This window comes from Podarcis tiliguerta (assembly GCF_965153285.1).
Source record: "Podarcis tiliguerta genome assembly, chromosome: 14".
NCBI lineage: Eukaryota > Metazoa > Chordata > Lepidosauria > Squamata > Lacertidae > Podarcis > Podarcis tiliguerta.
Window position 1 is genome coordinate 53,323,625 of NC_139547.1, and position 27,470 is coordinate 53,351,094.

Below are 27,470 nucleotides of genomic sequence, written 5' to 3' on the forward strand. Positions count from 1 at the left end.
AACCCCTGACATCCATCCCCCCCTCGAAGCCCCCCCTTCCCCCCTCCCCTCCTCCAGGTGTGGGTGCTGGGTGCTCCGTCGTTGTGGGGGTGAATGCCGGATACAGTTCATCCCCCGTGGTGTGCATCCAGCCGGATAAGTCCGGCTCGTCCTCCGTGCTCTCGCCGACCTCGATTTCCTCTGCTTCCATCTCTGTGCCGCCGTGCTCGAACCCAAGGTCCTCCCCCAACACGTCCATGTCCGTCTCTCCCCCGGTCTCCTCTGGGGACGTTGCCTGCCAAGGACCCCCCAGCAACTTCCTGCGCCACTGCTCCTCTGGTCGATCGTCCCACCAATAAGAACGGTCTGAGGCAGACCCCGAGGGTGATCCCTTTGGGGAACGTGTTTCTAGTGCCGGTTCTTCGTCCGAGGTGAACCCCTGGAACGTGCTGGCTGACAATGTGGGTGTGAAAAGCCAGTCGTCGAAATACGCGGCTGGCATGGGCCTGTGTGGGAACAAGGCATGAAACTCTTCCTTGAGAAGAGGCTCGTCCAAGGCATAGTCCGGCACCCAACGGTTGGCGCTGGCCGGGTTACCTTCTCTGGCGAGAAAATATTCTACTCCCTCTTCCCCCCATCTCGAGTCTAAAATCTCTGTGACCTCGTTGATGGGTTCCCCTCTTGGCGACCCCCTCCTAGTGGGCTTCTCCCTGAGCGGGTCTGGTGCCGTGCCCGGCTCCTGAAATCTGTGAGGTGCTTTGTAGAGCGTGAGCACTGATCTATGGAACACTGGGTGCATTCTGGATCCTTCCGGAAGTGTCAACCGGAAGGCCACTGGATTGACCTGTGCCTCGACTTGGTAAGGTCCTAGCTGCTTATGTCCGAGCTTCTTCTTCGCTAACGATCTGGTCGGCACTGCCTGGGCTGCCAACCAAACCCAGTCTCCCACCTGTATGTCTACCCCAACCCTTCTGTGCTTGTCAGCCTGCAGTTTGTATGCGTGCTTTGCTAGTTCTAACTGCCTCCGAAGCTGTTCGTGAACCTCCTGCAACTCTGACGCTAAGGCTTCAGCTGCCTGTGGCTCCCCCTCCCCCAGTCTCTCTAATCCCGGGAAGGTTCTGGGATGCCTCCCGTTGTTGGCGAAGAACGGTGTCACCCCCGTGGACACGTGCTTCGTGTTGTTGTAGGCGAACTCAGCGAGCGGCAGGTAGTCCACCCATGTTGCCGGCTGCTGATTTGCGTAGCATCTCAGGTACTGCTGCATGATGGCGTTGACTCGCTCCGCTTGTCCGTTGGTCTGCGGGTGTCTTGCCGACGCTAGGTTGATCTTGACGTTCAGGAAACCCATCAGCTTCTGCCAGAAGTTCGAGATGAACTGGCGCCCCCTGTCGGACAAGATAGACCGTGGCAGACCGTGAACCCTGAACACGTGGTCTATGAACAGTTTGGCGGTCTGTTCCGCCGTGGCCACCTTCACGCACGGAATGAAGTGGGCCATTTTGGTGAACATGTCCACCACCACTAGCACTGCCGTCTTGCCCCTCGAGCTGGGTAAATCCGTGACAAAGTCCAGGGCCACCCTCTCCCACGGTTCGAGCGGTGTCTGCAGCGGTTCGAGTAGTCCCGCCGGCGGTTTGTGCACTGACTTGGCCCTTTGGCAGGTGTCGCACCTCGAGACGTAATCCGCGACTTCCCCCCGCATCTTGGGCCACCAAAAATCTCTGGCTACTAATTCTACCATCTTCTCTTTGCCAAAGTGCCCGGCGGTGGGTGCGTCGTGCAACTGCTGCAGTACTTTCGCGCGGAGGTCGTCTCCCGGTACGTAGAGGACCCCTCTGCGGATGAGCAATCCGTCGCGTATCTGGAACTCGTTGTTCTTCGCCGTGCCCCTGTGCACCTCCTCCATCTTGGCTTGTGCGAAGGGGTCCTCCTGCAGCGCTCGACGTACAGCATCCAGGTCCACGGTTGCTGAAGCGCACGCCCACGCTTTCGGTGCGAAAATGTGCTTGGCCGCTGCTGGTGCCGCCACTTCGAGGTATTGCGGCTTTCTGGACAGTGCATCCGCCATGACGTTGTTGTCGCCTGGGATGTACTCTATCCTGAAGTCGAAATCCGCAAAGAACTCCGCCCATCGTATGTGCCTCTGGTTCAGGAACCTTGCCGTGCGCCAGTACTCCAGGTTCTTATGGTCCGTGCGGACCTGCACTGTGTGTTTGGCTCCGATGAGGAAGTGCCGCCACGCCTTGAATGCTGCATGAATGGCCAGCAACTCCATGTCCCAGATGGTGTAGTTCTGCTCTGACTTGCTGAGCTTCCTGGAGTAGAAGGCACACGGTCTCCAGTCCCCATGCGGGTCTTGCTGCAACAGCACTGCTCCCACGGCTCTGTCTGAGGCGTCCGTTTCAACCCTCATCGGTCTGCTGGGATTCACATGCAGTAGCTGCTCTTCGGACGAGAAGAGACGCTTGAGTTTCTGAAAGGACTGCTCCGCTTGCTCCGTCCAGATGAACTTCTTCTTCTTGGAGCTGAGCGTGTCAGTAATGGCCGCCGTCTGCATCGCGAACCCCTTGATGAACTTGCGGTAAAAGTTGGCGAAACCCACAAACCGCTGGACCTCCTTCCGATTGCGCGGGCTCTTCCAGTCCAACACTGAGCGAACCTTGGCGCTGTCCATGGCGAGCCCCTTGTCCGACAACTTGTAGCCCAGGAAGTCCACCTCCTTCATGTCGAACTGGCACTTCTCCAGCTTGGCGTACAGCCTATGCTCCTGCAGTCTCTGCAGAACTTCCTTGACGTCTCCCTCGTGGGTCTCCTCTGATTCTGAAAATATCAGGATGTCGTCCAGGAAGCAGACGCATTTCTTGTAGAGGAGACCCGCCAATACGTGATGCATGAAGGCTTGAAAACAGTGGGAGCCATTTTGTAATCCAAAGGGCATAACTCTGTATTCATAGGTGCCCAGGGGCGTGAACATGGCAGTCTTCCACTCGTCGCCCTCCCGTATGCGAATCAGGTTGTACGCCCCTCGCAGATCCAACTTTGTGAAAACGCGTCCTTTCCTCACCGTTGCGAGCAGGTCGTCTATTTTGGGCATGGGAAAGGCTGTGGGCTTGGTTTTCGAGTTCAAAATTCTATAGTCTACCACAAGTCTTTTTCGGGGCGTGTCCTTCTTCTTCACAAAGAATACAGGACTGCCCCCCACTGCCTTCGACTCCTGGATGAAACCGCGCTTCAAGTTGAGGTCTATGAACTCCCTGAGTTCCTGCAGCTCGTCTTCAGACATGGAATACAGTTTCCCGGTTGGCAGCGTCGCCCCTGGCAGGAGGTGAATCTTGCAGTCATAGGACCTGTGGGGAGGCAGCTTGTCCGCTTCTTTCTCGCAGAAAACCTCCAAAAACGCTGCGTACTTGAGTGGCACTGCTTGCAGCGTGCCTAATTGTAGCTGCGGGTCATCCTCTTCCCCTTCCGGGCTAGGCAGAATGCAATGTTCCGCACAGTAGGAGGAGCCGAAGGTCAGTTGGCGCTGGTACCACGCCAATGCTGGGCTGTGCCTGTGCAGCCAACTCATGCCCAATACTACAGGCGTGTCCGACAGTTGGGAGACATTGAAGCTGATGACTTCTCGGTGATTCCCAATTTGCATCACCATCGGAGGCGTTTGCTGCACCACCTGCCCCCCCAGCAATTCCCTGCCATCCACCGTGACAACCTTCAGAGGCAGCGTGGCTGGCAGTAGCGCTATGTTGTGCTGTTGAATGAAATCCAGTCCTATGAAGTCTGCGTTACTACCAGAGTCAATGGTAATCGGCACTTCCATAGTGAGTCCATTGGGTAGTTGGAGCGATGCTGTGAGCTGCACCACTGGTTTGGGCGGGAGGGGGTCTGTGGGCTGCAAAATTTCTGTGGATTGCTTCACTGACTTGTCTGGCTGGACCCCAGTGCCTCTTCCTCCAGCCAGACTCTGTCGTTTCCCTGCTGTGGTTCTCTCTGCTGAGTTGCGTCTGTTACTGTTGCTGAGGCTGCAGTGTGCTTGTGGAGCCTCTGGGGACACTCTTTCGCCATGTGCTGAGCACTGTCACAGATGTAGCACTTCCTGTTCCCTCTAGGAGGCTTCGCTTTGACTGCTCCCGGTGTTAGGGCTCTGGTAGCTGACTGAGCCCTGGCGCCTCCAATCTCCATCGGTTCCTCTCCCCCTCCCTGCGGAGGTGTGGATTGCGCACGCGCTGCATCCTTGGGAAAGAGGGGAGGTGCTCTCGCTGGCGTACGTCCCCAACGTCCTTCTTCTCTGTTCCATGGACGTTCTTCCAGACGCACCCCAATCTCCAGCGCCCGCTGGACCACTTGCTGAGTGCTCTTTGGTCTCTCCCCCCTTGCAATCTCCTCTTTCACATTTGCATTCAAGCCTTCCCAAAAAAGGTCTCTGACTGGAGCAGAATCCTTCTCCCATCCCAGCGCATGGACTAATCCAAAAAAGCGAGAATGGTACTGCCTTACACTGGCTCTACCTTGTTTGAGCCCATGTATGTCTTTTCTGGCGATATCAATGTCTATATTTGATAAAAAACACGAGTCCATCGCTTTAATGAAAGCATCCGCATTTTGGAGCGCCGGATCCTTATCTCTCCACAGATTGCGCAGCCACGCTTTAGCTTCCCCATGCAAATGGGACCAGATAAACCCCACTTTCTCTTGCTCATCTCTAAAGTCTTTATCCAGCAGTTCCAGCGCAAACAGCAGGTCTGCTCGGAAGTTAGGGTACTGCTGTAAATTCCCATTGAAATGAGATACAAGGCTGCCTCCTCTTTTCCCCAGCCCAATCCCCTCTAATTTGGGTCCCGGTTGCCCCTGCTTAGCAAGCACTTCCAACCTGGCTTGGAGATCCCTGCAGGCGGCAGCCGCTTCCTCTTCCCTTTTCCTGGATGCAAGTACCTCCGCGTTGAGTTGTGTCACTGCATCTTGCAGGGCTGCTAGTTGCTGTTCTGTAGTCATCTTGCCTGACTTTTGTGAGCTCGCGAAGCACCACTCCTCTTCCCTCGCTGCGTCCACTCACGTTACGAGGTTTTCGGTGCAAAACTTTCGGAGATGGAGCTTACTGTCAGAGCTGGCTCCAGGTCCCAGCTCACAGAGGACCAACGCTAGCCGGTAGTAATGTACAAAGGTCTTTATTGAAGTACAGTTTCCATTTTCAAGCCGGAGCGCCCCAGCTCTACGTCTAGGGTTTAGATCGGCGAAGCTCCATCTGAATCTCCGCCCCCTGTACACCAGTTTAAGATTCTAGCCTTACTCCACCTCTTCCGTCTCTCCTTTCTCCTCTGGGTCCTGCTACCCCCCGGGGTCCCTTCCTTCCTGGATTCTTCCGACGCAGACGTTGACCCCCCTGACTCCTCCCGCTCTTTTCGGCGGGCTTTGGGACCTGGCTCCCTATCCGGGCTGCCAACTGCGCCGCCCTCCTGTACATTTGAACTTGGCGCGCGCGCCCAGCCTTCAACCTTCCTCTCGACCGTTTCCTCGCTCCCCGATGGAGGCGTGGCCAATCCTGACTCATGTCCTCCCGCTGGCAGTGCGCCGCCTGATCCCGATGCCTGGGACTCCTCCCCCCTACTGCACTCTGGTGTGGGCGCTGGTACTGATTCCCGACTGCTGCTCTCTGAGTCCCCTCCGGCCCCTTCTTCCTGGGGTGCCCCCCTAGGCACCCCCCTTGCTCTGACCATGGGAGCCCCTTTCTGTGAATCTTCCGATTCGCTGGAAAGACTCAGAGACCTCGGACCGCTGTCATCGCTAACATTTCCTTCGGACTCCTCCCCCTCGCTCTCTATTTCCTCCCTTTCTTGTGCCTCTGCTCCTGAACCCCTGACAGTATGTATGAGTTGTTGTGGACTATGTTGTAAATAAAGTATGATGAAGAAGAAGGAGAAGGAGAAGGCGGCGATTGGGCCGGATTCAGCCCCTGGGCCTTACTTTGCTTACCCATGCTACAGACCCTCTCAGGTGGCCTTCTCTGGGTCAGCCCCCTAAATGCGGCATTCCCTCCCCACAGAGGTGAATCTGGCCCCCAACGCAGGCTGAAGACCCCCTCTCCTTACCTTGGCCTTTGGCACCTGAGAGGTGTGTTCTCAGGGCCCAACGTGCGGCTGCATTTTGCTTTCCCCGTTTTGAGTTGTAGCCCACCTGGGTGAAAAAGGAGCGCCAGCCGGAGAGTGGCTCAGGGGGCTCCCAGCAGAGGCACCTGGTCTCTGAGCATCCAGATCAGGGCCGCTCCTTCTTGCCAGGCCCTTTGCAACAGTCGGGGGTCAACAAAAGACCCCTGGAGCATTCAGTGGAGCAGCTCCCACCTCTGCCTCCGGGGGAATGGCCCAGGTGGTTCGAGGCAGACTTTGCCCCTCCTTCCTGGGTCGACCAGGGCAGTTGGCAAGAGGAGGGTCGCCCGGTGGGTAAGGCACTTCCCATTGGGGCAGAACCACGTTCATCATCATAATTCCTTATTTATTATTTATACCCCACCCACCTGGCTGGGTTTCCCCAGCCACTCTGGGCTGCTTCCAACAGAGGACTAAAAACAGAATAAAACTTCAGGCATTAAAAGCTTCCCTAAACAGGGCTGCCTTCAGATGTCTTCTAAGTCAGATAGTTGTTTTATTTCCTCAACATCTGACAAGAGGGTGTTCCACAGGGCGGGTGCCACCACCAAGAAGGCCCTCTGCCTGGTTCCCTGCAACCTCGCTTCTCGCAGGGAGGGAACCGCCAGAAGGCCCTTGGCGCTGGACCTCAGTGTCCGGGCTGAACAATGGGGATGGAGACGCTCCTTCAGGTATACTGGGCAGAGGCCATTTAGGGCTTTAAAGGTCAGCAACAACACTTTGAATTGTGCTCGGAAACATACTGGGAGCTAATGCAGGTCTCTCAAGACTGGTGTTCTATGGTCTTGGCGGCCGCTCCCAGTCCCCAGTCTAGCTGCCGCATTCTGGATTAGTTGTAGTTTCCGGGTCACCTTCAAAGGTAGCCCCACATAGAGCGCATGGCAGTAGTCCAAGCGGGAGATAACCAGAGCATGCACCACTCTGGCGAGACAGTCTGCGGGCAGGGAGGGTCTCATCCTGCATACCAGATGGAGCTGGTAGACAGCTGCCCTGGACACAGTACTGACCTGCACCTCCATGGACAGCTGTGGGTCCAAAATGACTCCCAGGCTGTGCACCCGGTCTTTCAGGGGCACAGTTACCCCATTCAGAATGAGGGAGTCCTCCACACCTGCCCACCCCCTGTCCCCCCAAAACGGTACTTCTGTCTTATCAGGATTCAACCTCAATCTGTTAGCCACCATCCATCCTCCAACTGCCTCCACTCATTCATGAGGGGCTATTTTAAAATGGGGAGCAGGTGTGCATTTGCTGGGTTTGTGCAACTTCCCAGCAGATTTCCCCATGTCTACAGGGAACATCGCCCCCTCACAGAGGAGCCAAGCTAAGAAGAGGACAGTCCCTTCAGCCATCTCCAGGGGCTGGGGGGGGGGATGTCCCAGTGCTTCGCTTCCCCTCTGCAAACCGTCAGATGGGACTGGAGGCTGCTTGCTGGGAAATTGAAGCCCCTGGAGATCAGCCAGCATTTTGAATTTGAAATGTGCATCCTCTGCCGTGCCTCAGTCTCTCTTTCGGTCCAGCCGAGGCTCCGGGGAGGAGGGTGGGGCAGCGCAGAGGAATGTTGGCCTCCTCTTCTGCCGCCCCCGAAACAGCTCACAGCTGTAGCAGCCGGAGCCCTTCCTTCCCTCTTTCCCTGCCTGCTCATTTCTGGGGCTTTCCAGAGGATGAGACTAAGCCTGAGATTTCCATCTCTCTGCAAATAGCTCTCCCTGACCCAGCCCAATGGCAGCGCTGGCTTGGGATCTGTTTTTGAGTCCCAAGATCCACCCACAGGAGCCCGAAGGATCTGGAGCCCAATCACACATTGCGAGGAGCAGGAATCACAGGCCTTCCAGAACACAAAAATTCACTCTGGGCTTTATCCCTTTCAGCAGTGAAATTGAGGGGGGTGGGCAACAGGGGAGGGAGGGGGAGACTATCAAGTTATTTGAGCTTTCATTAGATGCTTCTTACGGATGTACTGCAAGCCCTCAAGTCTTGCGCCCACCCCTCCTCCGTCCTAGGATCCCCCAAATCCAGCTGGGGCTCCCCTGCTTTTTTTGGCTAATAATAATAATAAAGTTTTATTTATACCCCACCCTTCCCAGTTCAAAAACCAGGCTCAGGGCGGGTAACAACAAAATTAAAACAATTATAAAAGCAGCATAAAATACAGTATAAAAACATGAATAACAATAAAATTCAAAAATCAATTTAGGAGAAATAAGCATTAGATAATCCCCAGGGCTAGCTGGCTGAACTGGTCCTACTTGGGCCACCGAGGAGACCAGGGGAGAATTAGCTGTGGGATCCCAGAGCAGGTAATCTTCATAAAAGGGGAGGGGGAGGGAAGAGAAGGGAAATAAAAGACCAGGCTGAATTCAAATTAAAGGCCAGGCGGAATAGCTCTGTCTTACAGGCCCTGCGGAAGGAAGTTAAATCCTGCAGGGCCCTGGTCTCCTGGGACACAGCATTCCACCAAGTGGGAGCCACCACTGAGAAGGCCCTGGCCCTGGTGGAGGATAGTCTGACTTCCTTAGGGCCCGGGACCTCTAAACTAGGGTTATTCATGGACCTTAAGGTCCTCTGCAGGGCAGACCAGGAGAAGTCTAGTGTGTCCGTTGAGCACAAAAGCATTGATGGAGCACAGAAATGGAGCAACAGGAGGAGGAGGAACAAGGGGACAAGCAGGATGGGGCCTTTCTGCTGGTGACAGATGCAGCAAGGCAGCTCTAAGCCAGGCCAGCTCAGAAGGAGGCAGCAGAGAGGAAGTCTGTGCCTGTCGCTCTCAGATGCCCCCAGTCGACAGGAGGTGGGCAAACGGTGCCAGGGAGCAATGGCTGCAGCTGGTTCAACCTGGGATTTCAGCCTCCCAGGTGTTCTGCAATTGTTTTAGTATCTACTTGATGAACCCTCAAAAGCCAGTTGATCCCACGGTAGCATTGAGACTGTTTGAGATACTGAACTTCCAAGCCAAAGACCAAAAGCAACCACATGGGGAATTATATTGTTGTCAAAGCTATTCGGTCATCAATAAATGAGTGCAAAGAATGATCACTGGCAGATCAATTAATTCACCAGGGTTTCCCCCCGCCCCAGTTGTTTACTGGTGCTCCAGCTTCCCTTGGGGGGGGGGGTCCCAGAAGAGCAGCCCAGAGCAAGGTCAGATTAGCTGGCTTGGAACGTCCAGGGGACCTCCCCCGAGCTGGTCCTGGAGGTCCAAGTAACACCAGAAACTGTCATGGGCCAGGAGTCGGCTTCACCTGCTGAGCAGCAGCCTGAAGGAGCAGAAGGCAAAGTGACTCTGCCTGCTACTGATCAGCCCTCTTCTTGCTCCTGATGTGAATCTGCTGGCTCCAGCTTCTTCAGCAGGGTTTGCTGCCTCAGTCAGCTGCTGGAAAGAACGTTCGTTGTTCCTGGACAAACCTTGCTGCTTCTTGCTCCCCGTGACCTTGGACCAGGGGTCAGCAAACTTTTTCAGCAGGGGGCCGGTCCACTGTCCCTCAGACCTTGTGGGGGGCCAGACTATATTTTTTTGGGGGAAATTAACAGATTCCTATGCCCCACAAATAACCCAGAGATGCATTTTAAATAAAAGGACACAATCTACTCATGTAAAAACACGCTGATTCCCATACCGTCTGCAGGCCGGATTGAGAAGGCGATTGGGCCAGATCCAGCCCCCGGGCCTTAGTTTGCCTACCCATGCCTTGGACCCTCAGCTTTCTTGACCCCTGGACCATCTGACTACGTGAACTGAGATGTTCTTGACCTTAGGACTGGACTGGACCTTGTAAATGGACTCTGCCTCCAGGCCAGTTGAGACTTGGCTGGCTGGCTCTGCAACAAAAACAGATGAGTTGCTGCCCCACAATGTGCCTTTCCTTCTTATGTGCCTCCCAGTTGCTACGTGGCAAATATTTTTTACCCTTTCCAGAACAATGTGAGCCACAGAATGCCTGGAGGAACAGGAAGCCGCTGCTTCCCTCCAGAGACGGGTTGTGGGTTGTGCCCCTCAACCCCTCCAGTGTGGCCTACTCTGACTGGCAGCAGCCCTTCGGGGTCTCCTCTGGCAGAGAACAGCCTTTCCCACCTCAGCTCCGAGAAGATAGAAAAACAAGGGTGAAACAGTGGTTACACCAAAATTCCAGTTCTCATGAATTCCTCTGGGCAGCGCCAGCTTCTGCAGGGTGAGGGAGTGCCAGCCAGCTGCCTGCCAGTCACCCAAGGCAGGCTGCAAAGTCCATCCTCCTGCTCTGCCCGAATTCTCTGGCTGCCCGGGAGGAGGGAGGGGCTGGCTGGCTGGCATCCCGTGCTATTAACTGCAGTGGGAGACTCTGCATCCGCAGCTGGCTAGGGGGACATTTTTATCTTTGGGCATTTGTCAGGCAACAGTATCCGCCATGGCGGTGGGCTTGGCCGGCGGGGCTGCATGCCGAGACTCAGCGGAGCCCCTCAGCCCCCAGGCCCTGCTTCAGCAAACCCCAGCCGCCCCTGCCCCATGGAAGGGCTTGCCCTATGGAGAAGGGGCACTTGCCCAGCCTCCTTGCAGAGGAGCTCGTCTTCCTCTCTGGAAGGCCTTGCCTGCCGGCCAAGAGACAGAAGCGGCTCAGAGGACTCCATCGCTTTTGTCCTCCTCTGGAAATAAGGGGGCTCTGCTGGGGAAGGGGGGGCTGGGCAGTGGGCTTTGTATCTGCAGTCTCCTGGGCTCAGCATTGCTTCTACCAGATGGATGCATTTCTTGGGTAAAGCATTCTTGATAGGGCCAGGGAAACCGACAGGCGCTGAGGAGGGGGGGGGGGGGAGAGAAGAAGAAGAAGAAGAAGAAGAAGAAGAAGAAGAAGAAGAAGAAGAAGAAGAAGAATTGATGCCGCGGCTTCCAACCAATTATTAAAATACAGTGGTCTGTTAAACATTAAAAGCTTCCCTAAACAGGGCTGCCTTCAGATGTCTTCTAAATGTCTGGTAGTTGTTCTAGTTGTTCTTCTCTTTGCCAACTGGTGGCAGGGCGTTCCACAGGGCGGGCGCCACCACCGAGAAGGCCCTCTGCCTGGTTCCCTGTAGCTTTGCTTCTCACAATGAGGGAACCGCCAGAAGGCCCTCGGCGCTGGACCTCAGCATCCGGGCAGAACGATGGGGGTGGAGATGCTCCTTCAGGTCTACTGGGCTGAGGCCATTTAGGGCTTTCAAGGTCAGCACCAACACTTTGAATCGTGCTCGGAAACGTACTGGGAGCCAATGTAGGTCTTTCAGGACTTGTGTTATATGGTCTTGGCGGCCACTCCCAGTCACCAGTCTAGCTGCCACATTGTGGATTAACTGTAGTTTCCGGGTCACCTTCAAAGGTAGCCCCACATAGAGCGCATGGCAGTAATCCAAGAATGAATGATTTCCTTCCTGGGATGAGGATGGTAAAACTGGTGGAAATTCAAGCAGGGGAGCTGTTTTTAATATTCAGTTAGGAGCCGCCCAGAGTGGGTGGGGAAACCCAGCCACATGGGCGGGGCATTATTATTATTATTATTATTATTATTATTATTATTATTATTATCTGAGCATGGTGGGTGCCAGGACACAGGAAAGCAATCGAGAGGCCAGAGCCCATCCCAAAGACACATGAAGAGAGAGACGGAACATCTGACTATATGCACTAATGTTGGGAGCCTCGGAGTCAAGATGGGCAATCTAGTTTTAGGGAACAGCTCTGATAATCGTGGGCAGAACAGAAACCTGGCGGAACAAAGAGAACCAGTGGACAGGCTTATCTCTGGACACAAAGCCCCTAAGGAGGACAGGGAAGGATGTAACGGAGGTGGGGCTGCTCTGAATGTCAAAGGCGGCATCAAATCCAGCAAGCCAGGAACCCCAAATGGAGGAGCCCTTCCCAGAAATGATGTTGATGCTGGAGGTCGTCATACATCCGAAATTTCGCAGACATATCCAGACTACTGCTGCATATCCAGAAATCCCCAAAATGTTAATGCAATTTTGCTGAAAAAGCCCAGCAACTTTTTGCTTTTTGAAATATGGCAACCCCGGCTGATGCCAGTACCTCAGGGAACTGCCTCTCCTATATTGTCATTTTATGTTGTGAACTGCCCTGAGATCTTTGAATAGCTTAATAATAATAATAATAATAATAATAATAATAATAGGGTCCTGGGTTGTACCATTGTCGCCCTGATCAAACTGCTCAAGGTGATCTAAAGTTGAAGAATGAAATCCAGGAAGCATCCGAAGGAGGCACTGAGGCAGTTAAGGCGGCGTTTCAGTCACTGGCTCCTTGTGTGCTCAAGTCAGGGCAAAGGGATAAAATTTCTTATTTGACGGAGCAGTTATTGGGTGTTTATGTTTAATACTTTTTATTAATTTTCGGAAAGGATTCATTTTCTCAAACAGGATCTGATGATACAATTACGGTTCCCTGTTGAGCAAATACAGACACGAAACAAAACCAGGGCCAGTAAAGCTGCGCGGATGCCGAGAGAGGCCGGGATTGCGCGCAGCCTTCGGGGTTCCCCGGCTCCCCCCGGCAGGGGGCGCCCCGACGGACTGGAGGGGGCGGAGACCTCGAGGGGGCGGGACGGCCAGAACCCCGCCCCCTCCCTCCGGCGCAGCCATGCCGGGGCCGCGGAAGCGGCTTCCTCGCGAGCAGGAGGCGGAGGGGACCCGGGCCGAGGCGCCCTCCCCGCCCCGCCTGGGCGCCGCCTTCTTCGACCAGCCCTGCGTCCGCCTGGCCAGGGCGCTGCTCGGACAGGTGAGGGACGGGGACCCCGCTGCTCCCCGGAGGAGGCGCCCGGGCCGGGCGGGCACGGCTTCCTTCGCCGGGGAGGCGCCCCCGACGGCGGGGCAGAGCGGAGACCCTCCGGCCCGAGCGGGGCTGGCCAGGCAGGAGCCGAAGCGCAATTACGCACGCCTGAATTCGACTCAGGTTTCATTGTTTCGCTGTTGTGTCCCCCCCCCCCCGCACCCCGATGATTTTAGCTGCTTCTGTTTCATCTGTAAGACGCCTTGGCTCCCCGGGTGGAGAAAAGGCAGTACTGTATATAAATTTAATGATAAAATAAGAATAAGAATAAGAATTTATACGGGGTCCTCGCCACGCAATCACCTTCACCCAGTGCTATACCAGCTGCACTGGCTCCCGGTGGAGCACAGGATCAGGTTTAAGGTGCTGGTTTTAACCTTTAAAGCCCTATACGGCCTAGGACCCTCGTACCTACAGGACTGCCTATTCTGTTATGTCCCACGGAGGACCTTACAGTCTTCAAATAAAAAGATCTTGGAGGTCCCAGGCCACAGGGAGGTTAGGCTGGCCTCAGCCAGGGCCAGGGCCTTCTCAGTGATGGCTCCAACCTGGTGGAATGCTCTGTCCCAGGAGACCAGGGCCCTGCAGGACTTGACATTTTTCTGCAGGGCCTGCAAGACAGAGCTGTTCTGCCTGGCCTTTGGCCAAGGCACAGTCAGACCCCCTCCTTCGGTAATCCTCACAGAACGCTAGCCCAATGGTTGCCATTAATTTGATTCTGAATTGATTTTAGAATGAATTGATTTTAGAATGCTGTGTTGCTTTTATTGTTGTAAGCCGCTCTGAGCCCGGCTTTAGCTGAGGAGGGCGGGATATAAATAAAATATTATTATTTAATATTTAGCCATGCAGCCCCCTTGTGCCTCGGTGCTCCTGCCCACTCCTCCCACCTGGTGATGCTGCTTCCAATGGGGGGGGGGGCACCTGAGACCTTCTGCATGCCAGGCAGGTGCTCCTCCGCCCATCTAGGGTGCCAGAGGCCCTGCAGCTGTTGGGGCGATGCCAGGGCTGGACTCCTCCTGCTTTTTTTTTGCACAGCTTCCGGCTTCCTCTACGGAGCGTCTCCTTGTTGTGCGGCCAGGACTCTGTCAGATCTCGGAGGTCAGGGTGGGAGCCTCCCTGGTGGTGGGACTTCTGCTGCCAGGGCTCAGCCGCTGCCCCCTCTTTCGAACCCATCGCTTGCCCCCAGAGCTGTACCTTCATCTCTGCAACCACATGGGGAGTCTCTGTGCGCTGCCCACAAGTGTTTTGGGGCCAACCGTGGCAGTGGCTGCAAGAGTTGGCTTTCTGAAATGTGGAAGAGGTGCTGGCATGCCCTCTCTCCTGCAGCCCCCCAGGCGGCTCTGGTCTGGGGGCTTGTGGGCTCAGCCTTCCCTCTGCTTCCCAGATCCTCGTCCGGAGGCTTCCAGATGGGAGAGCGCTCCGGGGGCGCATTGTGGAAACGGAGGCCTACCTGGGAGGAGAGGACACCGCGTCCCACTCCAGGGGCGGGCGGCAGACTGCCAGGAACACGGCCATGTTCATGGCGCCGGGCACTCTGTACGTGTACCAGATCTACGGGATCTACTTCTGCATGAACATCTCCAGCCAAGGTAAGCAGGTGGCCGTCCTGCAGGAAAGCTCTGAGCTCTCCGGGGGAGTTGGGGGGGGCCTCTCCTCCCCCCAACCCTCATCCAGCAGGCACACAGGGCCTTGGGGGGGGGGGGAGGCGAGGGGGCTGTGCTTTGTTCTGAGCATCATCAGAAGAGAGCCAAATTGATGGATCCGGCCAAAGGGTCCATCAAAGCCAACATTCTCTGTGTCCATCCAGAAACTCAAGGGAATAATAATAATAATAATAATTTTTTATTTATACCCCGCCCATCCGGCTGGGTTTCCCCAGCCACTCTGGGCAGCTCTCAACAGAATATTAAAATACAATAATCTATTAAACATTAAGAACTTCCCTAAACAGGGCTGCCTTCAGGTGTCTTTTAAAAGTAAAATAGTTGTTTATTGCCTTGACATCTGCTGGGAAGGCGTTCCCCAGGGCGGGCGCCACCACCGAGAAGGCCCTCTACCTGATTCCCTGTAACTTGGCTTCTCGCAGGGAGGGAACCACCAGAAGGCCCTTGGATCCGGACCTCAGCGTCCGGGCAGAACGATGGAGGGGGAGGGAACAGCTGCAGTCGCCTGCGGTTCCTGCGCAATGTTTGCCATCTTGCCAAAGGTTGCAGGCAGCTTTACGTGCAGCAATTGCATGTTGATTGCCCTCCTAAAAGACAAAGTCCAGCAACTGGAGGAACGTGTAGCTACGCTCCAAAGAATTAGAGAGCTGGAGCTCTTCTTGGAAGCAACAGAGCACACCGTCTCCACCAAGGAGGAGACAGGGGACTCCCCTGAGAAGGAGGCTAGTTCACCAACACAGGAGCCCGATATGTGGAGAAACGTGACTCAAAGAAGTAGGAGGCCCAGGGTTCGCTCTGATTGTCTAGAAATACACAATCGCTTTGAGGTCCTCTCCCCTAGCATGGAAGACGAAGAGCAGACTCCATTTGAGGATCTCTCCCTCATTACAGTCGATCACGTATATGAAGATGAGCAGCAAAGTCAGTCTTCAGGGAATGTGCAGGCGACCTTGGAACGGACCGCTCACGGAAGAACCCTGACCAAACCTAAGAGAAGGCGTGTAGTGGTGATAGGGGATTCCTTACTGAGGGGAACAGAAGCAGTGATCTGTGGGCCTGACAAGATGTCTCGGGAAGTGTGCTGTCTCCCTGGGGCTAAGATCCAAGATGTAACTGAACGACTGCAAGGAATCATAAAACCCACTGACAAATACCCCTTCCTCTTGGTTCATGTGGGAACCAATGACACTGCAAGCAATAGCCTCCAAAAGATCAAAAGAGACTACGAGGCTCTGGGCAGGAAATTGAAGCAATTAAATGCACAAATCGTCATCTCATCTGTCCTCCCAGTTGAACGACGTGGCCCAGGGAGAGAGAGGAAAATAGTGGAAGTAAACAGCTGGCTTCGCAAATGGTGTAAACAGGAACGGTTTGGATTCTTAGATCACGGACTGCAGTTTCTTGAGGATGGACTTCTGGCAAGCGATGGGCTGCACCTCACAACGGTTGGGAGGAATGTTTTTGCCAAAAAACTAAGAAACCTCATCAGGAGGGCTTTAAACTGACTAATGTGGGGGAGGGAGACAGTGCTCCTGAAGGTAGGAGTCTATTAATTGATGAAGATGATCATCCAAATGTCATAGACCAAATGGAGCAAACAGCAAGCAGACCTAGTGGTGGGAGGAAAAAATCCTTAAATAAGAGACACGGGGGGATGACTAATGGACTTCAATGTCTGTACACTAATGCACAAAGCATGGGAAATAAACAAGATGAGCTTGAGCTCTTGGTACAGCAAACTAAATATGACATAATAGGCATCACTGAAACCTGGTGGGATAAGTCCCACGATTGGAATGTAAAAATGGAGGGATACAATCTATTTCAAAGAAACAGACCAGACAAGAAAGGAGGAGGAGTGGCGTTATATGTCAGGGATGTGTATACCTGTGAAGAGATCCAAGATTTAGAACCTCAAAGCCAAAGTGAGAGCATTTGGGTCAAAATTAAGGGAGAGAAGAATAATAGTGACCTCATTGTGGGAGTTTACTACAGATCCCCAAGCCAAACGGAGGACATAGATGATGCCTTCCTGGAACAGATGGCCAAGCATGCAAAAGGAAGGGAGATAGTAGTAATGGGGGACTTCAATTACCCAGATATTTGTTGGATGTCAAACTCAGCCAAGAGCATAAGGTCAAACAGATTCCTCACTGGCCTTGCAGACAACTTCATTGTCCAGAAAGTGGGAGAAGCAACAAGAGGAACAGCCATTTTAGATCTGGTCCTAACCAATGTCGATGACCTGGTTAATGGGGTAGAAGTGGAAGGATCATTAGGCGCAAGTGATCATGCTCTTCTGAAGTTTACTATACAACGGAAAGGAGCAGCCAAGCATACTAGGACTCAATTTCTTGACTTTAAGAAAGCCGACTTCATAAAACTTAGGGAAGTGCTGGGTGAGATCCCATGGACAGTAATACTAAAAGGAAAGGGAGTTCATGATGGCTGGGAGTTTGTTAAGAGGGAGATAGTAAAAGCACAACTTCAGGCAATACCAATGAGACGGAAACATGGAAGGTGCCTAAAGAAGCCAGGGTGGCTATCTAAAGAACTTTTAACTGAGTTAAGATTAAAAAAGGATGTGTACAAAAAATGGAAAAGGGGGGAAACCACCAAAGAGGAATTCAAACAAATAGCCAGCATGTGTAGACACAAAGTCAGAAAAGCTAAAGCACAGAATGAACTCAGGCTTGCTAGAGAGGTTAAAAGCAACAAAAAAGGCTTCTATGGGTATGTTCGTAGCAAAAGGAAGAACAAAGAAACAGTGGGGTCACTCAGAGGAGAAGATGGTGAAATGCAAACAGGGGACACAGAAAGGGCTGAACTCCTCAATGCCTTCTTTGCCTCAGTCTTCTCCGATAAAGAAAACAATGCCCGACCTGAAGAATTTGGAGGAAATGATTCAGCAGAGGAAACACAGCCCAGAATAACTAAGGAGATAGTACAAGAATACTTGGCTAGTTTAGATGTATTCAAGTCTCCAGGGCCAGATGAACTGCATCCAAGAGTATTAAAAGAACTGGCAGATGTGATCTCAGAACCACTGGCAGTCATCTTTGAGAATTCCTGGAGAACAGGCGAAGTCCCGGCAGACTGGAGGAGGGCAAATGTTGTCCCTATTTTCAAAAAGGGGAAAAGAGAGGACCCAAATAATTACCGCCCAGTCAGTCTAACATCAATACCAGGGAAGATTCTGGAGCAGATCATTAAGCAAACAATCTGTGAGCACCTAGAAAGGAATGCTGTGATCACCAATAGTCAGCATGGATTTCTGAAAAATAAATCATGTCAGACTAACCTGATCTCATTTTTTGACAGAATTACAAGCCTGGTAGATGAAGGGAACGCAGTGGATGTAGTCTACCTTGATTTCAGCAAGGCATTTGACAAGGTGCCCCATGATATTCTTGTAAAGAAGCTGGTAAAATGCGGTCTTGACTATGCTACCACTCAGTGGATTTGTAACTGGCTGACTGACCGGACCCAAAGGGTGCTCATCAATGGTTCCTCTTCATCCTGGAGAAGAGTGACTAGTGGGGTGCCACAGGGTTCTGTCTTGGGCCCGGTCTTATTCAACATCTTTATCAACGACTTGGATGATGGACTCAAGGGCATCCTGATCAAATTTGCAGATGACACCAAACTGGGAGGGGTGGCTAACACCCCAGAAGACAGGATCACACTTCAAAACGACCTTGACAGATTAGAGAACTGGGCCAAAACAAACAATATGAATTTTAACAGGGAGAAATGTAAAGTATTGCACTTGGGCAAAAAAAATGAGAGGCACAAATACAAGATGGGTGACACCTGGCTTGAGAGCAGTACATGTGAAAAGGATCTAGGAGTCTTGGTTGACCACAAACTTAACATGAGCCAACAGTGTGACGCGGCAGCTAAAAAAGCCAATGCAATTCTGGGCTGCATCAATAGGAGTATAGCATCTAGATCAAGGGAAGTTATAGTGCCACTGTATTCTGCTCTGGTCAGACCTCACCTGGAGTACTGTGTCCAGTTCTGGGCACCACAGTTCAAGAAGGACACTGACAAACTAGAACGTGTACAGAGGAGGGCAACCAAAATGGTCAAAGGCCTGGAAACAATGCCTTATGAGGATCGGCTAAGGGAGCTGGGCATGTTTAGCCTGGAGAAGAGGAGGTTAAGGGGTGATATGATAGCCATGTTCAAATATATAAAAGGATGTCACACAGAGGAGGGAGAAAGGTTGTTTTCTGCTGCTCCAGAGAAGCGGACACGGAGCAATGGATCCAAACTACAAGAAAGAAGATTCCACCTAAACATTAGGAAGAACTTCCTGACAGTAAGAGCTGTTTGACAGTGGAATTTGCTGCCAAGGAGTGTGGTGGAGTCTCCTTCTTTGGAGGTCTTTAAGCAGAGGCTTGACAACCATATGTCAGGAGTGCTCTGATGGTGTTTCCTGCTTGGCAGGGGGTTGGACTCGATGACCCTTGTGGTCTCTTCCAACTCTAGGATTCTATGATTCTATGATTCTATGATGGGGGTGGAGACACTCCTTCAGGTCTACTGGGCCGAGGCTGAGACCGTAGCACTTGGGCTGACTTTCTGCTCCCCAGGCAGCCTAGTCCTTTCTTCAAGGTGGGGGGTCCAGCCGTGGTTGTTGCTTGAAAGCCCCCCCCCCCCCGATCCTGGCTTCGTTGCACCAGGGGAATATGGTGTGGCCTCCATTTCTGCCCCTCTCCCCCAGACAAGTGTCCCTGGTCGGGTGCAGCTGCCATCTCCTGGCCTGTGGCAGTGGGCAAGGGCATCCCTTCCAGGAAGGGGCAGGGGGCTGACTGTGCAGGCCCCAGGGGCCACATCCCAGTCCTGCCTCTGGCCCTCGCAGCAGCCAGCCAGGGCCCCCCAAGGGAAGCCCCCAAGCGGGAGCCAAGGGCAGGAGCAACTGGCCCCACTTGGGATTCCCGGCATCTCATATTCAGAGGCATTTGATGGCCTTTGAAAGCCCTCCAAGTTGGGGGCCATCAAATTCAATGGTTTGTGTGAGGTGAGAAGTCGCCTCTTTTGTCTGTTCTGACACTTCCAGAAGATCAATAAGAATAATTCTGCCAAGTCCTAGTGCGGGAGGGAGGAAAGCACCTCTCTCTTCATTTTCTGCCCACTATGCCTAATTCTGTACCCCTCTCTCATCCCTCTCCATACTCACTTGTTTCCTAAATGCTCCAGCGTTTCCTCCTCAGGGAGCTGCTCCAGGCAACATCCAGATCCTCTTGGTTGCCCCTTTCTGCCCCTTCTTCACCTTTCCTGAGATGACAGGAACGGCACACGGTCTCTCCATAGATTTGCAGACGAGCATAAGAATACAGTGGTACCTCGGGATGCGAACGGGATCTGTTCCCGAGCCCCGTTCGCATCCTGAAGGGAACGTAAGACACGATGGTGCCTCTGCGTGTGTCGCTTTTTGCCGCTTATACGCATGCGTGTGATGTTATTTTGAGCGTCTGCGCGAGCGGAGCGGAGCGCAACCCAAAAGTGCTCAACCTGAAGCACATTCAACCTGAGGTATGACTGTACGGGAGGTTCTGTTGCGACCCCCTTCCGCAAGATCCCTTGCGCTGGGATTGGCCTGCCCTGACCTTTGCCCCCTCCCTTCTCTCTCTCTCTCGCCAGGGGAGGGGGCGGCCGTCCTGCTGCGCTCCTTGGAGCCCCTGCAGGGCCTGGAGGCGATGAGGGAGCTGCGCCTGGCTCAGCGGAAAGGGGCCCCCCGCCCCCTCAAGGACCGGCACCTGTGCAACGGGCCGTCCAAGCTCTGCCAGGCCCTGGCTGTGGACAAGACCTTCGACCAGCAGGACTTGGCCTGCCATCCAGCTGTGTGGCTGGAGCCCGGCCTGGGGGCGCCCAGGGAGGAAGACGTCATCTCTGCCCCCCGCATTGGCATCAGCGGCGAGTGGGCACAGCAGCCCCTGCGCTTCTACGTCTGGGGCAACCCGTGCGTGAGCGTGACGGACAAGGCGGCCGAGGGGGCCAGAGGCAGCCGGCCGCCAGCGGAGGCCTCTCCCTGCTGCTGATGGTCAGGAGGCTTCCCCGGATGGGGAGAAGAACAGGGGAGGCCGGGACTCTTTCAACCTTGTGAATTTATTTATTTCCAAAATAAAATAGATTGTTTTGCTTTGAGGCTGGTGGTTGTGGCTGCGGGATAGCCTTCCTGCCTGCAGCACATTGAAGGAAGGAGCTGCCTGCAAATTGCAGAATTGGAAGGAGGAAGACCCCCCCCCCCCCACGATGTGGGGAGATAAGAGTTCCTCCGCTGCGAGGAAGAGGTACCAGAATCCCCCCAACAAATTCTCCCCCCATTCCCTTTGTTAAACCTGCTCCTGCCCCTGGTCCTTGTGGAAGAGAGAGGAGCCACCTGACTGAGCAAGCAGGATGCGGCCAGTTCAGGTGGCCTGAGAGAGGAGGCCAAGCCAGTGGTCACCTGCCCTTCAGAAGTGTGGAAGGTAGGTCTGTGTGGGTCAAGGCAGGGAGGAAGAGAGCCGGTACTTTCACAACAGACTTGTTCCCTGACTTAAGGGGAGAAAGATTTCACATTTTCCAGCATGTGGTTGTAATTGTGCAATGGTGGGTGAACAGTCTGAGGCTTGCCTGCAACTATCAAGACACAGGTTCCCCCCCCTCCAGCTCTCCACACCCCCCACCCCAGAGAAGAGTCCAGCAGATGGATCGCTATGTCTGCAGCCGTCAGCAGAGGCCCAGAAGCAGCACCTGAGGCCTGGCAGTGCCAGGAGCGTGACCGAATCAGGGCCGCTGGCAGGCGTCTGTGCCCAAGGCCCCCAAGTCCCCTCCTTGCCCCCCAGGTGGCTGCAAGAAGGGGGTGCCTTCTTCCCCCGTCCCGAGGGCCAGCAATCCTCCCTCAAAGTCCTGGGCCGCCTCTCCTCACTTCTGGAAGGACTGGAAGACGGAGATGACGGGGTCTTCGTGGTTGGTCACCACCAGCACACCCCGGAACTTGTCAAAGAGCATCAGGAGGTGCGAGCGGCGCATGTTCTCGTTGTACATGATCTCCTCCAGGTGGTGGCGCCCCCGGAAGTAGTGCAGAAGCCTGGGGGCGGGAAGGAGGGCAGAGGTAGGGGGCAGCAGCTGCAGCCTGGTCGCTGGTCCCAGGACCCCCCAGCCCAGCCGGGAGAGCTGCAAGGGCCGGGCAGGGCAACCCCCAAACCTCCCCCCTGATCTCTCCGCTCTCCCAGAGCAACTCCCCCCCCCAAAGGAAGAAAGGGCTGCAGGTGCCAGAAGTCAGGGGGAGAAGGGCAGCCCCCCACCCTGTGCAGGGGGCAGAAAGGCAGGGGGGGTCTGAAGGGGCACCAACAGGGCAGGGGCTGCTCATCTCAGCTGCTCATTGTGAGCTTTAGGGTCTCCTTCAGAAATGGTCTTCCAATTACAGAAGCCATGGGTGTAGCCAGGAGGGGGGGCCCAGATCAAGTTAAACAACAGAAATACTTAACTGACAAATCACACTGGTTCTGCCCCCCTAACTAAAACCCTGGCTGGGGCCGCCCTACGGACTCCTGCAGTTCGGCTTCTGCCCTCTTCGCAGAACCAGCCATCGCCCCACCCGGCCCTTTCCTTCTCTGAAGGCAGCTGCCCCCCTCCCTGCCGCCTACCTGGCAAATGTGCGCAGGTCCTCGGGGTTGTGGGCGGCTGGGACGCTGAGGATGGCCTCTCGCTCGTGCTCCGGGAGGCTGGTCAGCAGGTTCTCGGTCATGCGCTTGTTGACAGGGGAGTCCCCTCCGGGCAGCAGCTCTGCGCTGGAGTTGTCCATGCTGGGGCTGGTGAGCGTCATGTCGTCGCTGCTGGCTAGGGGGGGACAAAGACGCAAGGGAGCGTGGAGCGGGCCGCCCCCCTCAGCTGCCCCCTTGCTCACGGGGCTCATGCGCACCCTCTCTCACACACACCCAGGAGAGGCAGGCGCCTGTCCTGTCACTCGGGGCCCGTCACGAGAGGGCCCCCAGGCCCCCAAAGCAAAGGGGGAGAGGCGCAAAGAGCAGCCTGGGAGGAGCATGCATGCATGTGCCTCTTGTGGAGAGAGCAATGCTCAGCCCCCCCCCCCCCGCACAGCTGTCACTGCCACCCCTTGCTCTCTGAAGGGTGTGGAAGGATGAGGCCATATAAGATTCCTTGTGCAGACGGATGGGGGCTGAAGCACGTTTGCAAAAGCCCTGGGATCCCCCACAACCCCTTTCCGTCTTTCGCTGGAGTAGAGGAGATCCTTTCCTACAAGTGGGGCAACTCAGCCGCAGCTCAAAACGGGGCCTTGGCTGCAGTGGCTCCCTGCTTGTGGGACGTTCTCCCCTGGGAGGCTCGCCTGGCGCCTTCATTCCATCGATTTAGGGGCCACGAAAAAGCGTTCCTCTTCAAGCAGGCCTTGGACTGATGAAAAAAATCTACGGCTTATGTTTGTGGAGAGGGGGCTATGCAGCTTTTCGGGGTATTTGTTATTAGGTTATGCATTTTGTGTTCTCATTTTCCATTTTTATATTGCATATAAAGGTAACAAACTAAACAAAAACAGTAAAGCCTATTATGCCCAGAAGTATGATGGGGAAAACATCTGGAGCATCTGGCAAAAGGTAAGATGGAGACAGACTCAGTGACCCAGGACCCCTTCGCAGCAGGGCTCCAAAAGACACACACACCACCTACTTGGGGAGCCAAAGCTGAGGGCGTTGGGGGTGCTGAGGCTGCGCCCCCCGACTCTGGCCGCCAGGGGCATCTCCTCTGCCCGGGGCCGGACGTCCTCTTCCTTGGGGGGCACCATCAGGCAGGCGTAGGTGTGCAGCTGGATGAGCAGTCGGTGCTGGAGCATCCAGACGACCATTTGGATGAGCTGTGTCTGGTGGGGGAGGCAGAGAGGGGCTCAGTGGGGTGCCACACGCCACCCCCCGGGGGCTGCCCAGGGACCAGCCGGGTGAGGGGGGCCAGGGGCGGCTTACCTCCTGCACGGGGGGAGCCAGGGGGTCCTTGAACTCCGACAGGGACACCGGCAAGGAGAACTTGGAGAGGACAGAAGGCAGGTCGTGGCCGGGGAACTGGCAGGCAAAGTCGTCCGCCAGAGGGGAGTAGCTGTGGGGGGAGAGGCAGAGCAGGCAGGAGGTCAGGGGGGTCTCTCTGCATGAGCCCCCCAGAGGCCAGCATTGGGGGAGGGGGAGGGGAGGGGTGTGAGTCTTGCTTCGCACTCGGCAGAGCTGGATGCCCAGAGACTTACAGGCAGACGCTGGCATTGGGAGACAGCATGTAGACGTTGTTCTCGCACAGTGGGTAGACGATGATGGCCTTCCCCCAGTAGACCAGGTGTGCTGCCAGCTGGAACACCTGCCACAGGGAGGGAAGGGGAAGACTCGCACTCGGCACCAGCAGAACCTCCCCAGGTTCCCGGGCCCAAGCGGCAGGAGGAAGGCCTGGATCGGGGTCACATCTAGGGGGTCCCCTTTTTCTCAGAAACTGCCTGGCCTCTCCTCCAGCCACCAAAGTGCCTCCCCCCCCCCCATGGGAATCTCACTTGTCGACTTGGGGGCACCGGCTCCACTTTTGAGGAGAGTTGGCCCAAGGCCCCCTGAGTGAGGAAGGGGCTGAGCAACGCCCCTCCCCATTTTCCAGATAGCCAGGTAAGAGGCGTTGCTCCAGGCCAAGAACAGAGCCTCCCCCAGAAGAAACCGCAGCAGCAGTGAGGGAGGGGCAGCAGAGGCTGCCGACTGGGGTCAGAGGAGGAGCTACTGCTCTGGGCTTGCGGGGGGGGGGGGAAGCCTCCCAGTTGAGGTGCCAACCTCTCCGGGCAACAGTGGCATCAGAGCTACTAGTCCTGAGTGAGGCACAGAGCAGAAGGTGGGGAAGAGCCTCCGAGGCCCCTGGGATCACCACTGGGGCATCCGGGGAGGGGGGCGTTCACAGAACCACAACGTTGGAAAGGACCCCCTCTGCAATGCAGGGATAACGGCAGTCAAAGCGGAGAGTCCCTTTGGCCAGGGAGCAGGCTGGAGGCCTTGCTGGACCCAGCCCAGAATGGAGGAGCGGGTGGCGCTTCTGCCGGCAGCCCCCAGAGTCTGAGGACATCCCCCCCCCTTCCCCCTCACCTGCAGCAGCGCCAGGTCGGCGTCCTGGGCCAGCTGCTGGAGGTTCTTGACGGCCGAGGTGGTCCGGACCACGCGCACCAGGGCGGGGGAGCAGTCCAGCGGCAGCTCGCTCAGAAGGGCCTTCTCGTCCTTCAGCAGCAGCAAGGCGTGGTACGGCCTGAGCGGGGGGGAGAGACGGGGGCACGGACACTCGCGGCACTGCAGGGCTGCAAAGGGGCCCCCCAGGGTCATCCAGGCCAACCCTCCTGGATGACCCTCGCAGAGACACCCCACCGCCCCCCAAAGCACAGATCCAGACGCGCTCCGGGACCAGGAAGCGGCACAACACCCCCCCCCCCAACTTATTACGACCCGGTCTTTACCGAATGGCCTTGAGGCTCCTCTCGATGGCTTCCGGAGGGATGAAGCGAGAGGCAGCGCAGTGGATTTTGTGGGGCAGGCAGAAGCTCACTTCCAGCCAGTTGTTGATGTGCAGCTGGACCACGCCTGTCGTGCAGAGGCTGCGGGGGACAGAGAGCAGGTGGAAGGGGCCGCGTGGCCCAGAGCCCCCAGCTCTGGCAGGGACTGAGCCGCAGGCCCCCTCGACAAAGGGCTTGACCCTCGGCTCAAAGGAACAGCCCCCCTCTCTCACGCTGGCTGAGCCAAGGGTGGCTGGGGCAACTGTCAGTTGGGAGGGGCACAAATAGTAAAACTGTTCTTGAACGGCTCCATTTTCAAACGTTTTGGCTCCCGAATGCAGGAAACCCAGAAATAAATGCTCTGGGCTTTTGAACATTTTTTGGAACCCAAACGCCTGACGCAGCTCCTGCTTGAGTGCAAGAAGCTCTTGCAACTGATCAGAAGCTGTGCCTCGGTTGTCGAACGTTTCAGAAGTGGAACCGTCTTCCGGAATGGATTGCATTCGACAACAGAGGTTTGGCTGTTCTATTCTAATAAAGAACCCGAGCCACCAGCCGCAGCTCCCTCTGCAGCCCCGTCGATGGCCACCAGGTGGCGCTGGGCAGCTGTGAGCCTGACCCAAGCAAGCAGCAGATAGGGAGGGGGCGCACCGGAGTGCCCTTCTAGCTGCCTCACCGCAAAAAGGGTATTGCAGAGCTGGGAAAGCTGCAAAAAGGCCCAGGCAGGCAGCCCTTGAGACTGACCCAGAAACTCCAGCGGGTGCAGAATGCCGCAGCGAGACTCCTTACGGGTCTTCGCCGCAGGATCACATTCACCCGGTACTATACCAGCTGCACTGGCTCCAGGTGGAGTACAGGATCAGGTTTAAGGTGCTGGTTTTAACCTTTAAAGCCCTATACGGCCTAGGACCCTCGTACCTACGGGACCGCTTCTCCTGGTATGCCCCACAGAGGAACCTACGGTCTGCAAATAAAAACATCCTGAAGGTCCCAGGCCTCAGAGAGGTTAGGCTGGCCTCAACTAGAGCCAGGGCTTTCTCGGCTGCGGCTCCAATCTGGTGGAACACTCTGTCACAAGAGACTAGGGCCCTGCGGGACCTGACATCTTTCCGCAGGGCCTGCAAGACAGAGCTGTTCCACCAGGCCTTTGGCCAAGCCACAGTCTGACCCCCTCCTTTGGTAAGCCTCATAGAACTCTAGCCCAATGGTTGCCATTAATTTGATTCTGAATTGATTTTATTCTGAACTGAATTTAGAATGCTGTGTTGCTTTTATTGTTGTTAGCTGCTCTGAGCCCGGCTTCGGCTGGGGAGGGCGGGATATAAATAAATTATTATGATTATTATGATTATTACTACCCAGGGGCCAGAGCAACATCTGGGACAGAGGCCTCTCCTGGGCTTTCAACCTTCAGCACCCCCACACCCACCCCGGGGCTGAGACCCCAAAGACTGACTTCCAATCATAGAACTGTAGAATTGTAGAGTGGAAAGGGACCCCTCTCGGCTAATCATAACTGACAGACGGCCACCCAGCCTACGCTTACCTGTCGTAAGCCTCCTTCAGGTCTCTGGCCAGCTTGCACTTGGGGAGGATGTGGAGGAAAGGCGACTGGGGCCCCTCAGGCGCTGGAGGAGGGGAACAACAGCCAGGTCTGGCTTCCGAGGTCTTCAAAGGGCTTCCCCAGGAAACCTCCTCACCCCCCCCCAGCTCCAAATGGACATGCCAACACACACACCCCGGCCGCTGGAAGTGCCACGAACAGCAGGCAGGGCGTTTTTGTGTTGTGAACCACCCTGTGATCTTTGGGTGAAGGGCGGGATACAAATCTAATAACTCAATAATAATAAAGCCCCTGTCCCCCCCCCCCCGCCCAGCTGAGCCCACGAGGGCCAGACAGATGCCTGGCCTGAGGGTGGGGGGCAAGCAGGAGAAGGGCTCCCTGCGGCCCCCGGATCCGGCCGGACTCACTTTCCGAGATGGCAGAGGCTTCGTCCTGAATGGCCAGGATGAGCTTGGCCTCTCGCGTGAGGTACTGGCAGCGGCGCTCCTCGTGCTGGAGGACAATGGCGATGCGGCGAGAGAGGTTGTGCAGGCAGCTGATGACTGAGGGGTCCGCGGTGGCCTAAGGGGGAGACGGGGGGAGAGAGGTGGCTGGGAAGGGGGCAGGCAGGGCAGTCCGGCCGCAGGACAGAAGGGGCCCAACCAGCTCAGCCAGAGGACTTGGGGGAAGCCATGGCCTGGAGCCCAGGACTGGCTCTGTTTTGGGGTTTTCACATTTATGTGCGCAAAAGCCTATCAGAACCTTTGGGTCCTTTTAGCTGCAAATTAACCCATCTGCCTGGTACTCTTCAAGAAGACAAGAGACGGGAAGAAGACGAGAGAAGAATGGCAGGTGA

General features: G+C 55.4%; 2 protein-coding genes across 4 annotated transcripts in view; one reads left to right on the top strand and one right to left on the bottom strand.

Annotated features, from left to right (window-relative positions):
- Positions 1–12,572: 12,572 nt before the first annotated feature.
- Positions 12,573–20,721, top strand: MPG (N-methylpurine DNA glycosylase; the record flags this gene model as incomplete). Its single annotated transcript, XM_083413916.1, is given in 5 exon segments — positions 12,573–12,603; positions 12,606–12,683; positions 12,686–12,852; positions 14,291–14,495; positions 20,220–20,721. Coding segments are annotated over 5 exon segments (879 nt in total). The 3' UTR covers positions 20,618–20,721.
- The window catches only part of NPRL3 (NPR3 like, GATOR1 complex subunit), a 30,224-nt gene continuing 23,422 nt past the window's right edge, over positions 20,669–27,470 (bottom strand). For all 3 annotated transcript variants that reach the window (XM_083413915.1, XM_083413914.1, XM_083413913.1), the window contains 9 exons: positions 27,043–27,196; positions 26,618–26,699; positions 25,036–25,173; positions 24,674–24,830; positions 23,809–23,915; positions 23,537–23,666; positions 23,247–23,436; positions 22,208–22,400; positions 20,669–21,648 (listed from right to left, as the gene is read on the bottom strand). In XM_083413915.1, coding sequence (XP_083270041.1) covers positions 21,483–21,648; positions 22,208–22,400; positions 23,247–23,436; positions 23,537–23,666; positions 23,809–23,915; positions 24,674–24,830; positions 25,036–25,173; positions 26,618–26,699; positions 27,043–27,196 — 1,317 coding nt within the window. In that variant the 3' untranslated portion in view covers positions 20,669–21,482. The remainder of the gene's footprint in view (positions 21,649–22,207; positions 22,401–23,246; positions 23,437–23,536; positions 23,667–23,808; positions 23,916–24,673; positions 24,831–25,035; positions 25,174–26,617; positions 26,700–27,042; positions 27,197–27,470) is intronic.